Source organism: Microcebus murinus, chromosome 3 (assembly GCF_040939455.1).
Source record: "Microcebus murinus isolate Inina chromosome 3, M.murinus_Inina_mat1.0, whole genome shotgun sequence".
Classification (NCBI taxonomy): domain Eukaryota; kingdom Metazoa; phylum Chordata; class Mammalia; order Primates; family Cheirogaleidae; genus Microcebus; species Microcebus murinus.
The window spans coordinates 27,103,005-27,119,238 of NC_134106.1; the positions used below are offsets into that span (position 1 = coordinate 27,103,005).

At 35.8% G+C, this 16,234-nt stretch overlaps 1 protein-coding gene across 4 annotated transcripts in view; it reads left to right on the plus strand.

The window, feature by feature from the left end:
* Window positions 1–2,989, plus strand: part of RASGRP3 (RAS guanyl releasing protein 3) — a 113,315-nt gene extending 110,326 nt beyond the window's left edge. For all 4 annotated transcript variants that reach the window (XM_012788403.3, XM_076000663.1, XM_012788405.3 and 1 more), the window contains one exon: window positions 999–2,989. In XM_012788403.3, coding sequence (XP_012643857.1) covers window positions 999–1,007 — 9 coding nt within the window. In that variant the 3' untranslated portion in view covers window positions 1,008–2,989. The remainder of the gene's footprint in view (window positions 1–998) is intronic.
* Window positions 2,990–16,234: the final 13,245 nt, after the last annotated feature.

Below are 16,234 nucleotides of genomic sequence, written 5' to 3' on the forward strand. Positions count from 1 at the left end.
GTGAAATTGCCTGTGAGCTCACTTCTACTGGCCTGTCACAGTTCAAGTTACTTAAACCGTGCTCCTGAGTTAGGAGAAATTCCCAGCTTGTTAAGTGTAGGAACCACTTACGTAGGCAAGATTTCCTGATCATTAATCTCTATTAAAGAAAAATAGAAACGAAGATCTGTTTTCTTTAAATTTAATTTTGATCTATGGAAATTGAACTTTTCTATTCAAATGTTCTCTTACCCTTTCAGTGTTCTCATCTCATAAATCATAGGGGTGGTTCCCTGACCACTGGTATTTAATTTCATTTGTGCTAATTAATGAAGACAGTATGCTGTTGTATAAAGTGCATATATGATATACTTGGATGGTCTCACTACCATCCAAATCAGTAACAAATTAGAAGACATTTGTCTTGTTTAGGGAAGAAGCACAAAGGGAAAAATGTGACAAAATTACACCCAAGCGTTGAGTATGTAGACCAAGGAGTTTTCAGATTTAAGAATTTTTATGCCAGGAAAGACCAATGAACTGCATTACACGATTACTGTCTGAGCAGTAAGAATATATGTATTTTCTTTATAATTCTGCTTTTGTTTTCCATTTCTTATGGTATGTTAAATCTAATCCACAAATATTTATCATAGAGGGGTTGGGAAATGCTGGACTAAACAGAATTGGATATGTTTATGAATATATATGTCATATGCTTATGCACAGCATACATATATAGATGTATACATACATCTTGAGGGATTTATGCTTTGTGGCACACCCTTTAGGAAACACTGTAGCGTGAGCATCCTTGTTGGACTCTGTATGGAAGTCTTTAAGATTCCATGTGCTGGGTAGACTATATGATCTCTTAATTCCTAGCATATCCTAAGACTATAAGGTACTGATCATTTCAGATGTTCCCCTCAAATTCATCTGAAAAACTGCGTTCTAGGGACACTCTTACTTTGTTACATGAGACCCAGCCATGTAACAGGTTCTGATTTGTATTTCAGGATGGCTGACTTCAGGCTGCAGAAACTGAAGGCAGTAATGTTGGCTTTTGGAAGGAGGAGAATGAGAATCATTGACGAAAGCTCAGACTCTCAGGAAGTTATCTGGAAAGATATCTGGATGTTTCCTGCCTCGTGACATTTGTGGGATCTCCGTGATTGGACTACGGGACAGAGGATTCACCCTAACTATGAACTATTTATTTCTCCTCCCCTGCCCTTAGTTAGGCGCCACAAAGTCTGTATTATGTAGTTAGTAGTTTCCTTACGTATCTTTCTCTAGAGCAGTTTATAATACGGGTGAAATGAAAGCTCTTGCCCACGCACTTGATACTCATTTTCTAAAACTCAGACTTCGCTTTTTCTGGTGACAATACTATTTCAATATTTTTATAAGCTTTTCTGTGTGTCGTGGGAAGGGGGTGTTTAACAAGGAGTTGAGTTAGAGGTCTTTTTGTGTGCCTTTGGATGGGACCAGGACTTAATATTTTCCTGAGGACAAGGAAGCCCTTCAGACCCTAGAATGCAGCCGTTCTTCTCATGATGATCAGTTGCAACAAGAAACTGTTTACATTGTGCCTGCTGTACCATTGCTATGATGTGTAACAAGTCACACCTGTGTATATCACGTAAGTCTTACCAATTCTGCATCCCTAGGAAGCTATGACATAGTGGTGAAGGCTCTCCTAATATTTATAATAGCCATAGGGTAAGATTAACTGTTCTTATCCAATCTGACTGGGTTAAGCCATCTTTCTTAAGATTCCTGAAATAGAAATAGCAATTAAGAAATCAATTCAAGTTTTGGGGGATAAAATTTAACAGAAGAACAACCATCGAACAAATGGCTAGGTGAAATGCAAAACAACCATCAATTTATTAAACCCGAAATAATTTTAAGAACTTTGTTTGTTAAAAAAAAAAAAAAACCCAACCTTTCTTTTGGTTGTAAAAACAAGCCCTTGTACTTTTCCTAAGAAACTGCCATCCATAATTAAAGAATATTTGTAGAAAATAATCATAAATCACCTTTGATTAATATTTCATTTAAACTTTTAAAATATCAATATTTTAAATAGCTTCTTTTGACCCAAAATAACTAGATATGAGTCTATTTCTTACATGATTAGAGGAGAGAGAACTTGATTCAAGATTTTTAAAAACAGAGATGAGATTGAACCCATGGGTGAGGGGAAATGATTTGATACCAAGTGACTAGTCAGAAACTATTCCACAGATGTGCGCTGGTCCGCATTTGAGGATAAAGTGTATATATTCCATATGGAACAATTTGTTTCTACTTGGGGAAGTCACTTCTGTAAAACCTTTCTCTCCTCTTTTCTCCGCTGAGGACAACTGAGGGCAGTTCTGCTCAGCAAACTGGTTGAGCACCTGCTCTGGGCAGGTCCCATGCTAGATGCACCAAGACAAGCAAAACTGGGCCTCAGCCTGCAGGAGCTGAGAGAGCATGTGGAGATGAAAGCAAAGTGGTTCCATTGACTCGAAATATGGTTCCAAATATGCTAGCACTGACTTATTGTGCCAATCACATTCAGGGACTGGAAATATTGCAAATTAAATGAAATTATCAGTGGAGGGAGCGCAATTAAGCTAGATAATAAGAGAACTCACCATTCTCAAGCACCTCAGAGAGCACCCAGCCATCCCCAAGTGTTGGTTCTGTGCATATACACTATCTACTCCGATTCATAATTGCAAGGAAATATAATGGCAATGAAATTAAAAACAGAAAACAGCAATTTAAGTACAGGAAAACTTTCATGTGTTTAAAAAAATTTCGAAGAAAATTCTGGAAGAAACTTGTTAATAAATGTTATACTGTTCTTTTACTTCTCAAAGAAATTATTTCACTTGTTTGGGTATTTTTGAGTTTTCATATATAGAAAGTTTTATATTGTTAGCCTTCCTGTGACAAAGATACCAAATGTAATTTGAGTAAAAAATAAACATAAACAAAAAAGAAAATAAATAAATATATATGTATGTGAAGGATATATGTGCCTATATATTGTATGTGTATGTATATACAGTAAATTTTCACTTAATGTTGTCCATAGGTTCTTGGAACCTGTAACTTTAAGCGAAACAATGTAAAACAAGACCAACATTTTTTCTCGTCAACATTATAATAAAATGACATTGAATGAACTGATGTTATCCCAGGCCCTGCTGTATGTCATTTCAATTAAAGTTGCCTTTTCCAAGAACCTGTCGAAGACATTGAGGACTTACTGTGTGTGTGTATATACATATATGTATGAGTATACCCATACAAACACACACACAATGATTATTATTAACACTTTGCTTAAAAATAATTTCACTCCATAACAAAGCTGGTTTACAATTTTGATTATATCATTGACTCACAGCCAATGGTGACTCTGATGTTTCCAATTTCCCGTAAACAGTAAAATAAACAAAATAGGCAAACTTATGATGGAGCAAAAAGAACTACTTTATGGTTGGTTTCTCCAGACCTTCGTTTTGTAGGTTTAATGATTACTGTTGCTGTGAAAGTGAAAAGCAAAAACAAAACCAAACTCTCTCTTAAAAATGAATATTATTGGCTGGGTGTGGTGGCTTATGCCTGTAATCCCAGTACTTTGGGAGACCGAGGCAGGAGGATCTCTTAAGGCCAGGGGTTTGAGACCAGCCTGGGTAACATAGTGAGACTCTCATTAGTTGGGTGTGGTGGCATGTGCCTGTAGTCCCAGCTATTCCTGAGGTGGAGGTGGGAGGATCACTTGAGCCCAGGAGTTTGAGGTTATAGTTTGAGCTGTGATTGCACCACTGCATTCCAGCCTGGGCAACAGAGTGAGACTCTATTTCTACAAAAAAAAAAAAAAAAAAAATGGCAGGTGAAAAATTATTTCCTCTCTTACTGGTAATCACTAAAAAAGCAACAATGAGAATAAAAACATGTTCCATTTGCAGAGAAACCAAGAGAGATCTCAAATCTTAGACCCAAAAGAGGAATAGATGGACAAGAGCATCAGACAGTGGCCAGTGGGGCTTGCAGGAGGATGTGGATGGAGGTTGCTGTGGGAGAAATGGATTCACTGGCTACAGTATTAAATACAGCAACAAATAACCCCCCTCGGAGAGAAGGAGCATACTCTGAAGTGCAAATCCTCAATTCTTTGTTTACAACAGAAGAAACAGCACTGAAACAGCTGGTGGCAGGCATTTCCTAGGCCTGCTTGGTTCTGAGAAGCAGAAGAGCCGGAACACCGACAAACAGTATTTGCAAGAAGCAATCTGTCTTACGACACCCACAGTGCTAGGGAGTCTTTATGATGAAATAATAATAATAATAAATCCTATAGTTGCCAGTCCCCACCAAGCCTCCATAAGTCCACACTCAAAACCTAGGATCATAAGAAAAATTTTACCTGGCATGAACACTATCCTCTTTCCTCATAAATTTTGGATAAAAGCTCAAAATTAAAACAGTTGAAACAAAAAAACCCAGGAGACACTAGAGGAAAAAAGACAGTTAAACAAACATCAGAAGACTTCTGACCAGAAAACAAACAAACTATTGCAAAGCATATGAAAATGGTTTCTCCAAGAGTTAAAGCTACTTAATGAATTCCTGATTCACAGAAACTATGATAACAAATGCTTATTGTTGCTTTAAGATACTAAGTTTTAGGGTATTTTGCTACACAATGAATACAGTATCCTACAGAGCAATTAAACCATGACCTTTGGGGTTTTCTCCTCCACTGGATAGCAATTATTTGTATCGCTACCAGATAAAAATCATTTGCATCTTAGCAATTTTCTTCAAATTAGCAACTGATCCCTAATCTGTAGTAAATCAAACAAAATTATATCCCCTTAAGGAGGGTTCCTATACCTCAGTACTATTGACATTTGGGGCCAGATAATTCTTTGCTGGGAAGTGGGGAGCTGTGTTGCGCGTTGTAGGGTACTTAACAGCATGCCTGGCCTCTGCTCACTACACACCAGTAGCACTCCCTCCCCTGCCATAAATGTGATAACCCAAAATGTCTTTAGACATTTCCAAATATCCGCTAGAAGGCAAAATTGCTCCTGGCTGAGAACCATTGCCCATTCATCACAGTCACCTGGAGGTTTGTTAAAGCACAGGTTACTGGACCCCATCCACAGAGCTTCTGACTTTGTTGGTCTGGTGTGGGGTCTAAGAACTTGCATTTCTAAATTCCAGTGGATGCTGGTGCTGATTCTACGATCCGGGGACCACACTTGAGAATCAATGCTCTAGAAAGTCAGATGACTCTTAGACAGGCTTGTTTGACATTACTATAAGATGACACCTAAAGGACATGCAGCTACTTTCTGCCTTATTTCTAGGTTTTGGATCACTTTTCTTAGTAATTCTTTCTAAAGACGTATAAGGTCAGGAGTGGAGAACCTGTGGCCTTAAGGCAACATGTGCAGCCTTTTGACTGAATCCATATTTTACAGAACAAATCCTTTTATTTTTATTAATACATTTTTGTTCATCTTTTATATTTTTACTTTATTTTTTAAATGAACATATTTAAAATACCAAAGAATAAAATAAGTTTCAGTGAAATAATCCTCCCAGATTGATCAGCACAATTAGAACAATTAATAAGCCATAAGGGCTAAATTGATGGCTGCTTCACTCATGATTTAGTTTTAACTCCCCCCACCTGACTGGCACCACTACAGCATGATGTTGGTTGGCAAGAGTTTATGAGGGTCAAGTATACCAGTCTGTTATAAGCCTTTGATAACAGTATTTTGTGTTTCTGTTGGAAGTGGACCTTGTGAATAGTTGCACAGCTTGATGGTATTTTTAAATTCTGTCTGATTAACAGCCCATCATGTCAAAAAAGACCAAGAGAACACTCAAGGAAGAAAACAGATTTTTTGGCCGGGTGCGGTGGCTCACGCCTGTAATCCTAGCTCTCTGGGAGGCCAAGGAAGGTGGATCGTTTGAGCTTAGGAGTTCGAAACCAACCTGAGCAAGAGAGAGACCCGTCTCTACTATAAATAGAAATTAATTGGCCAACTAATATATATAGAAAAAATTAGCCGGGCATGGTGGTGCATGCCTGTAGTCCCAGCTACTCGGGAGGCTGAGGCAGGAGTATCACTTGAGCCCAGGAATTTGAGGTTGGTGTGAGCTAGGCTGACACCATGGCACTCACTCTAGCCTGGGCAACAAAGTGAGACTCTGTCTCAAAAAAAAAAAAAGAAAACAGATTTTTTAATGAGAATTAGGAATTGCAATATCATCTTGTTTCTGCTAAAGATGGTTTGCTTGCTTTGTGATACTGCAATTATCAACAGTAAAGAAATGCAATGCTTATCAAAATTATAACACTCATAAGGACCACAAATATTTTAAACTAGAGGGAAAGGCATGAAAAGTTGTACTGCAGAAATTAAAAGATGAAAAGCAAAAGCAAAGACAATTCTTTCAAGGAGCAATAAAACCTGGAAATAATGCCACTGAAGCAACATATAAAGTAGTTTATATACCTCGGGGGCAAAGGGGAAGCCATCCAGTGATGTAGAAATTGTGAAAGAATGCATTGTTGAAGTTGTAGGATGCTTAGACCCCGATAACATATCAAAGTACAAACAACTTCCTATTTCAAGGAAAACCATAATTGATCAGCAGCATGAATTAGCCTTCAATTTAACAGAACAACTTCATGCAACATTTCAAAAGGAAAATATACATTATTCAATTGCTTTGAATGAATCAACCAATACTACTGACTCAATGCAGGTTTTATACTTCATTTGGGTCATAACAGAAGATCTGCTTACTCACTTTGGGCACTCTTGCAAACAGAACATGGGGAATAGATATCTTCAAAAATTTTCAAGATAAATGTCATGAAGTTGGACTGAATTTGGTAAATTTAGTGAGTGCATGTATAGACAGAAAACATGAGAGGTTTATTGCACAGATTTAAAAAAGTATTAACAGATCCACATGCTCTGTGTTAAAGCTACTATTTTTTATGTGACACTTTGCAGCAAGTTATAAGTATTGTTAACTATATTTGTGCAAACGAAACATGGCATGGCATGGTCAATTTCATCACATGCTAACGGTGGATGATGAGGTATTCAGTGTGCACCGGCCGAATCATTTTAAAGTGAATTGGCTATTGCAGGGACAGGTGTTAGCCAAAATTTTATCTCTCAAGAACATATAGTTAAATTTTTTGAAGAACAGAATCAGCAATGTGAATTATTGAAAGAAACTTTCTATAGGAATGCAACATTTCTGTGTGGTATCATGTCAAATCAAAACAACTTGAATATTTCTTTGCAAGGTAAAACTAAGTCTACATATGACATGTGGCAAAAAATCCAAGCATTTTTTTAAAAAGCTATCTTTTTTAAAAACATTTCTTCAAAAGGAAATTTCAGATGAACATTTTCCCTAGTTAGCAAAGGTCATTGATAAGCAGAATGATATATGCGAATCATTTGAAGAATGCCAAGCTGTTAGAGACCTATTAACTGGAGAATACCATGAAAGGTTCACTGACTTTGAGAATCATGAGGTCACACTTAAATTAGCATTTGAGCCTCACCTAGTTGATATCACTAAGGCACTTAAAGAACTACAGATGGAACTGATTGAGCTCTCGGTAGATGACATTTTAAAGTCATTGTTTGATGCTAAGAAAGATCCAACTGAAATATAGAAAAATGCAGAAGACCTATGCCTTCAGCAACCAACATGCTCGAAAAATGCTTTCTTGCTTTTCAACCACTTATTGCTGTGAATCTATGTTCTCCTACCCTAACCCAAATCAAGACACCCTTAAGGTCACAAATGACTGATACCCATCTAGAGGGTCAACTGAAACTGTGGACCTCCATGCTGCAACCAAATATTCAAATGATTTCTAATAAAAACAGACACAACAAAGTCATTAAAAAGTTAGCTAACTTTAAAATTAACAAATATTAATAGCTTTCAGTTTTTGGAATTACTAAGTACATAGTAGTTAGATTTTTACAAAATAATGTACATTTTTAAAGCATATCTAATTGAAGTTTCTCGAATGCAGCCTTATTCTATTACAGCTAAATTAATGCAGCCTTCCAACATGAAAAGGCTCCCCACCTCTGCATAAGGTGAAGGCAATTCTACATAGTTATAAATGTAAACTTACAGCAAAACTCTAAATCTTCCTAAACATCAGAATAAATACAAAAACAAAAGCAAAGAGACCCTTTATGAAAGACTTTTGTAAGTCACAGAAACAGAAAACAGAACCTAAAATAATATGACAGAACTAAGTTCAAACATATCTACCATATAAATATAAATAAGCTAAACTCACCTCTTAAAAAAAAAATAAGGTTCTTAGACTGATAACAAAGAGAAACCCAATTCTATGCTATGTATAAGAGACCCACCATAAAGTAATTCAGGTTGTTGAAAATTTTAAAAATGGCCAAATACATGCTAGGCAAATGCAAACTGAGATAAAACATTGGTCATACAGGTAGTATCACACAAAACTAAATTCAAGGCAAAAGACACAAAAAGGGACAAGAGCAGGCCCAATTTAATGATAAAGGAGATAGTTCACAATCAAAATATAATCATGAATATTTTTGTACCCAATTATAGAGCATCATTATTCATAGAGCAAAAAGTAGAGGTGATTCAAGGATACATACACAGAAATATGTTAATGGTATAAGACATTTATTATCTCCTCACTCAGCTCATGATATAACCAAGTACTAAGTACACAAAAAATAAGGCACTAGACCTGTGCCATTCAATATGGTAGACCCTACTTACAAGTAGCTATCAAGCACTTGAAATGTGGCTAGTCCAAATTGACATGTGCTGTAAGGAAAAAACATTCCAGATTCCAAATACTTAGCATAAAACAAAGAAGGAAAGTAAGCCATTAATAATTTTTCTATTGACTATATGTTGCAATGATAATATTTTTGATATAATGAGTTAAATAAAATTTCACTTTTTTTTTTTACTTTTTTTGAGACAAGGTCTCATTCTGTTGCCCAGGCTAGAGTGCAGTGATGCAAATCACAGCTCACTGTAACCTCAAACTCTTGGGCTCAAGTGATCCTCCTGCAACCACCACGCCTGGCTAGTTTTATTTTTTTGCACAGACAGGGTCTCATTATGTTGTCCAGGCTGGTCTCAAAGTCCTTGCCTCAAGTGATCTTACTGCCTTGGCCTCCCAAAGTGCTAGTATTACAGGCATGAGCCACTGCACCTGGCCTTTATTCACTTTTTAAACATGGCTATTTTAAACTTAAAATTGCATATATGGCTTATATTTTCATTGAACAGTGGTGCTGCTCTAAAAGAACTAAATAATTAACAAGGTAGATTTAAGTAATTTTAACAGCTAACTCATGTACAGTGCTTATATCATCATTCCAGACATTGTTCTAAATGTTTTGTACATATTAACCCATTTGATGCTCACAACAACCCCAAGAGGTGGATGCTATTATTACAGCCACTTTACAGATGAGGAAACTGAGACACAGAGCTATTAAATAATTTGCATAAGACCACAGTAGTGAATCTGGGATTTGGTTCCCATCAGTCTGGCTTCTGGAGCCTGTACTCTAAGCTACGATGCTACAACTGATAAAAGTACATATTGAACTCTGTCCTTTGAAAACAGAGATACATCTTCTGTTCCATCTCCTTCAATGAAACAGTCACAAAAATTGACCATACATTAGGCCACAAGAGAAACATCACTAAATTTCAAAATTGGAAATAATACAGATAAAAGTATACCATAATGCTATAAAATTGGAATTTAATATCAAAACTGGAAAAATGAAATACCTAAAGTTCAGAAATTACAACAAAACAAAACCCACCTCATCCAAACCTTTCAAATAAGTCTTGAATGACAGAGGAAATTTTAAATTGAAGACTATATGGCAAATGATCATGAAAACACTGCTCCAAGATTCAGCAGAAGCACTACTCACAGGAAAAATTACAGCCTTAAATACATTAATAGACAAGGAAGAATACAAATAAATGACTACTCTGCTCAAATCTAGACCAAAAAATAAATAAAAATCTAGTTAAAATGAATAATTTTCTAGGAAAATATAATTTACAAAAACTGATTTAAGAATAAAAGAAGTGGAGTTGAAGAGCTACTATCCAAAATTATCATCAGGCTCAGATAGTTTCACTAGAAAATTTCATCAAACTTTTAAAGTGTAGATAATTTCAGTGGTGTAAATTGAACAGTGTTCTAGAATACAAAGAAAAAACTTCTAGAATCTTTTAAATTAAGTAAACATAATATTGGTACCAAAACCCAGTAAGAATTGTCCAAAATAAGAGAACTGGAATAATATCATTTGTGAACATCAAGGAAAATCAGAATGTTGTAAATACAGTAAAATATATGAAGGTTGATACTAGAAATTCAAGAATGGCTCAATATTCATATATTTATGAATATGATTATGCTAATAATACATAAAGAATAAAACTATGTGATCATATTAATAAATAATAAATATTTGATGAAATTCAACATTCATTTTGATTTAAAAATTCTTAAATGTCAAAATGGGTACAAATTTCTAAATATGATTAAAATATATCTATTTCAACCACAAAACCAATGTGATCCTTAAAGAGGAAGCAATGCAAGCACCTATACTAAGGACTTGTTTAAGATAAGAAGGCCTGTTGTCACTAGTATCTAAGATTGCCTTTGAGGTATTGGGTAATACAAATAGATCAAAACGAAAATAGAGGTATAAATATTTAAAGGTAGGCAAAATTATTACTATGATATAATCCCGTACCTAGAAACCCAAGAAAACAAACAGAAAACTTACTACAAATAATAAGAGAAATCAATAAAGTGGTTGGACATTAAATTAATAGACAAATAGTTTTCATAAATGCACACAGCAATCAGTTAGAAAACAATAAAAGCCTCGATATACCAGTGACAAAAATAGGAAAATATCAAGGAATAAACTTAAAAAACAAGCAAGCTATATAAAGGGAACCTTCAAATGTTCCTGAGAGACACAGAAGAAGACTGAGATGAATGGAAAGGCACCAGGTTCTTGGATAGGAAGAAAACATCATGAAGGTGTCAGTTTGCTTCAAGTTAACCTTTGAATTTAATACTGCTGTCCCTAAAAACACTAAGAGGATTTTCGTTTTTGCATTAGCAAATTGATTTTAAAGTTCATGGGGGAAAAACAGACATGAATAGCTAGGAAGTACCTGAACAAGAGTTATGAGTGAGTACTAATTCCCTGTCAGATATTAAAACATAAAGCCTCAACAAGTAAAACAGTGTATTACAGGTGCATGCATAGGTAGAAATTGAATAGCAAGTCCAGGACCAGAACAGGCAATATTGTAATTAAGTATATGATAAAGTGGGCATCTCATATCATTTCAGAGAAAAACATCACTCAATAATAAATGATTTGAGACAAATGGGTACTGATCTTAAAATAAATTGGGATTTATACCTCAAAAGTTATATCATGATAATTTCCAAATGAATGAAATATTTATTTATTTATTTTTTTTTTGTGGACGAGGTTCTGGGGCCCCAAGAGAGGGGGGCCCCGGAAGTCGCCCTGAATGAAATATTTAAAGGGAAAAGAATAAAGCCATAAAAATAAACAATGGGTAAATTATTTTAAGTTATTATCTTGCATTCGGGAAGCCATTTTAAGTGAGACATACTACACAGAAACCATAAAAGAGAAGGTTGATAAAAATCAGCTATGTAAAAAAAATGCAGAAAAAGTCTGAGTAGCTCATCCTACCAAAAATTAGGTGAAAATATTGACAAAAAATACTTTAGCTAGGTGCAATGGCTCATGCCTGTAATCCCAGAACTTTGAAAGCAGAAGTGGGAGGATCACTTGAGGCCAAGAGTTCAAGATTACAGTGAGCTATGTTGGTGCCACTGCACTCCAGCCTGGGTGACAGAGCAAGACTCTGTCTCAAGAAAACTAACAAAAAATAGATATTTGCAACTCCTATCACCAACATAGAGCTAATTTACCTAATATATAAAGAGCTACCAATTCATAAGAAACTCAACATCCCGGTTTCAAATAAAATGGGCAAAGGAATTTAACTTAAAATCCACACCAAAAGAAATCCAAGATACTCATGAAACCATGTTACACAATTTACTAAAAAAGAAATGCAACTTAGAACTACACTGTGATAACAGTTTCTCTTATCCTACTCAAAAAATTTGAACACTCTCTTGGCACAAGTGTGGGAAACAGACATTCTAGTCATGCACTGGGAGTGTAAATTTATGTAACCTCAATGAAGACCATTTTGGCAATATCCATCAAAATTAGAAATGTACTTTCTTTTTGACCCAGTAATTCCACATCTGGGAATTTATCCTAAAGACAATGACGATGGCAATGACAATAGTCATAACAGCAGTAACTAATAGTTACAGTGTTTACTATATGTCAAGCTCTGTTCTAAGTAGTTTACATAGGGCCAGCCACTCACCCCAAAGTCCTTAAACAGGCCCAGGGACACACACCTAGTGGGTGGTGGTGGAGCTGGGGCTCAAACCCCAGCAGTCTGTGTCCAGAATCCACACTCTCGCTTGCAACCTCTCAAGCCATACTTGGACATAAGAGAAATAAAAAAGTGAGCAAGATTTTTCACAACAGTATTGTTCAGGATAGGAAATAATTGGAAATAATAAAAAAAAAATCTGTTAATGAAGCCCTGGTTAAATAAATGGTTACATCCATACAATGTAATAAATACCATTTGGATATTTTTTAAAAAGAAGAAACTGTAGGAATTGATATGGATAAATTTTTAACTAAAAACCAAGCTGCAGGCTGGCCCAGGTGCAGTGGTATTTAAACTAATTGATCACAACCAGTTACAGTTTTGTTTTTTCCCCACTCCCACGCTTCACTTGACTACTTGACTAGGCTTAAAAAATAAAACAGAAGGCGGGGTGAGGTAGCTCATGCCTGTAATCCTAGCACCCTGTGAGGCTGAGGTGCGAGGATCACTTGATGTCAGGAGTCTGAGATGGGGCTGGCCTGTGCCAGATTCCATCTCTACCAAAAATAGAAGAAAATTAACCAGGCTTAATCACTTGCCCCTGTAGTCCCAACTACTCAGGAGGCTGAGGCAAGAGGATGGTATAAGCCCAGGAGTTTGAGGTTGCAGTGAGCTATGATGATGCCACTGTACTCTAGCCGGGGCAACAGAGTGAGACTCTGTCTCAAAAAACAAAACAAAAACCAAGGTGCAAAACAGTATGTATTGTATGCCATTATGTGTATACAAATAGGTGAAAAGGATGTTTAAAATTTCTCTGAAAGTACACTAAAACACACATAATCAATTAGATGTCTGTGGGAGGGGAACTGAGGCTGAGGGGCAAAGGTGAGGAGACTTCATTGGATGACTTTTTTTTTTTTTGCATCTTGAATTTTGAACTACATATTTACCTATTCAAAAATTTAATAATGATAGTAACAGAGGCAAGGTGACAAGAATGACAAATGTAAGAACTGCAAAAAAATGCATATTCTTTTAATAATCACTTAATGAAATAGCACAATCACAGAATTGCTAGCTACTAGCTAGCTACCAGCAGAACTGAGACCTTATTTTTCAAAAACTCCTAATATAATCCTCTTCCCAGCACCTCACACCACCACTTATTTTTCCTATAGCTACAATGATGTCATAGGTAGTTTCTATCACAGATGATTGGTAATGATGTATATCCCTCAGATACACATAAAGGTATTTACCAAATTCGTGGTCTTTAAACCTTTCTGTTTATCTGATCATTTTAAAGTTTATATATAAAAATGTTTCATCATAAATTTAAGTAAGTTTATTGTTTGCTGTAAGATGAAATGAACACTGACTGTGATTGGAATAAAGATTTCATGCCATGATTTGACAACAGGTTTTGACTACCTTATTGTATAGAACCCTGAATGGGAACGTCATTTAACAGTTTCTGTATGAGTTTTATCCAATGTATCTTGACAGATTTGGTTTTTGTAAAAGATTCTGGGTGTGTTTAAAACAACCCACATAACTAACCTACATTGTTTTGGTTGCTCTGAACTCAGGATATCCCCACACAGTCCAATTTGATCCTTAAAGAAAATAAGTACAGTATAAAAGGATTAAGGGGTAAAATGCCTTGTACAGACGTAGAAGCAGGCTCCCTTAAACCAGTATTTTGTTTTGCTTTTTTGTTTGGCACCTGGAGTGTTTTATAGCCTGGGACAATTCACAAGTAGAAGATGGGGAATGAGTTTTTGGCTTTTTTTTTTTTTTTTCTTTTCTTTCTTCAAATAGGAAAAGTTGTTTTCTCTGCTAGTTTTAAGAATGGATACCTCTGGAAGATGAGGATCTGGAAATTGATTCCTTGCTTATCTACCTGAGCAGCACAACCCTTGCAATGACTTTGGGTACTATTGCTTATTCCATTTTGGAAAACACTATGCTAAATTACAGGCATCATTCTACCTTCTTTATTTTGTTTTTGATGAAAAAAAAAAAGTGTACCAACTAGAGGGAATGTTCTAAAGGGATATAAAAAGAATTCTTTAACATGGGTCAATGAGCAGAATTTCACAATCTTTCAACTCTCTTTGTTGTCCTTGACAATGCTGTTCCAAAGCTGCTCTATGCTACAGCCACACACTGAATACTATGGAGGATTCTCATATTAGAAAAAAAGCTAGAATAACAAACAAAAGGATACATAGAAGATTGCCATCATGGATTCTGTATGTGTGAGCATTCAGGATATTTTAGTCTGTTTTTGAAATTATAGGCAGGAGAGCTAACGGAGTGCTATGCATTTCTTTGCAAAATTTATTCTAAACTTGAACCAAGAGGGCTAAACAGATGTTCTCCCTAAGATTTTGCTTAGGGAGTTCCAGAGTATTAATTACCTCTGTATAGATGACAATAGCTAAACACTGAGTGCATATTATGTGCTATACACTGCAGTAGGCATTTTACAGGGATTATAACAATTCTTACAGCTCTTCTAAGAAGGTGGGAATTACCTTCATTTGACAGATTGGAAGATTATGGTTTAGCCAAGTTAAATAACTGGTTCAAGGTCACGTAGCTAGTATACCAGAGTTCTGAAACCAGACCAACTGCCTCCTGGTGATTCAAATGAATTGTGAGGCAACAAGCATTTGTTACACCCACCCATTGCTCTCAAATTTTAATTTGGGTACAAATATCACTGTCCCAGTTTGTTACAGAGTAAGTACCTCTACGGGAAACATACTTTCTACTATTTTTTTCTCCACAGTAAGCACCTTAATAATTTGGTAATCACTTTTTGGCCTTTTGGCTAAGATCAAGTGTAAATAACTTGGTAAGGATTTAACTGTAAAAGAGCACCACAAAATTTAAAGCTATTTGTTTTATTATCATTTTAAATAAGATTTTAAAATAGTCCTTGCTCATCCTTTGAGGTTGGGATTTATTAATACTTTATGCTTGTTTCTTTAGAATTTTTCACTAATTTCTGATAACTGAGGATTGGTTAGAGTGAAGCAAGTTTCTCTGTAGTTTCACGTTAGTGTAATTGACTTATGATTGGTCATCTTCCACACCATAAGACCTGGTTTCTCTTGAGAGAGAAACAATGAAGCAGTTATGCCTTAAAACACAGAGCCAGTGTTGGCTAAGGCTTCGATAAGTGCTGGAAACTATGTATAACTGGGAATAAACCTGCCTGTTCTGAGGACTTGGTAGTACTTGTCATACATTTCCCAAAGAAAACCTCATTCATCTCAATCATTTTGTAAATGCTTCATAAAAAAAATGCAATTTGGCTAGGTGCTGTGGCTCACACCTATAATCCCAGCATTTGGGGAGGACAATGCATGAGGATCACTTGAGACCAGGAGTTCAAGACCAGCCTGGACAACACAGTGAGACCCTGTCTCTACTTAAAAAAACAAAACTGTAATAAGAAACAGTGAGTACTAGACATGTTTGCTTTGAATCCTAAATAATTCTACAATTGACACTTTGGGGCTCTTAAATATCTTTGGCTTTGTATAACCTTTGAGTACATCACTTCATCCCATTAAATTTTATATTTTTATTTTACTGCATCCTTCCCTTCTCAGAGAAGTTTCTGGAACTACAGTGGTCCCTTGGTATATGT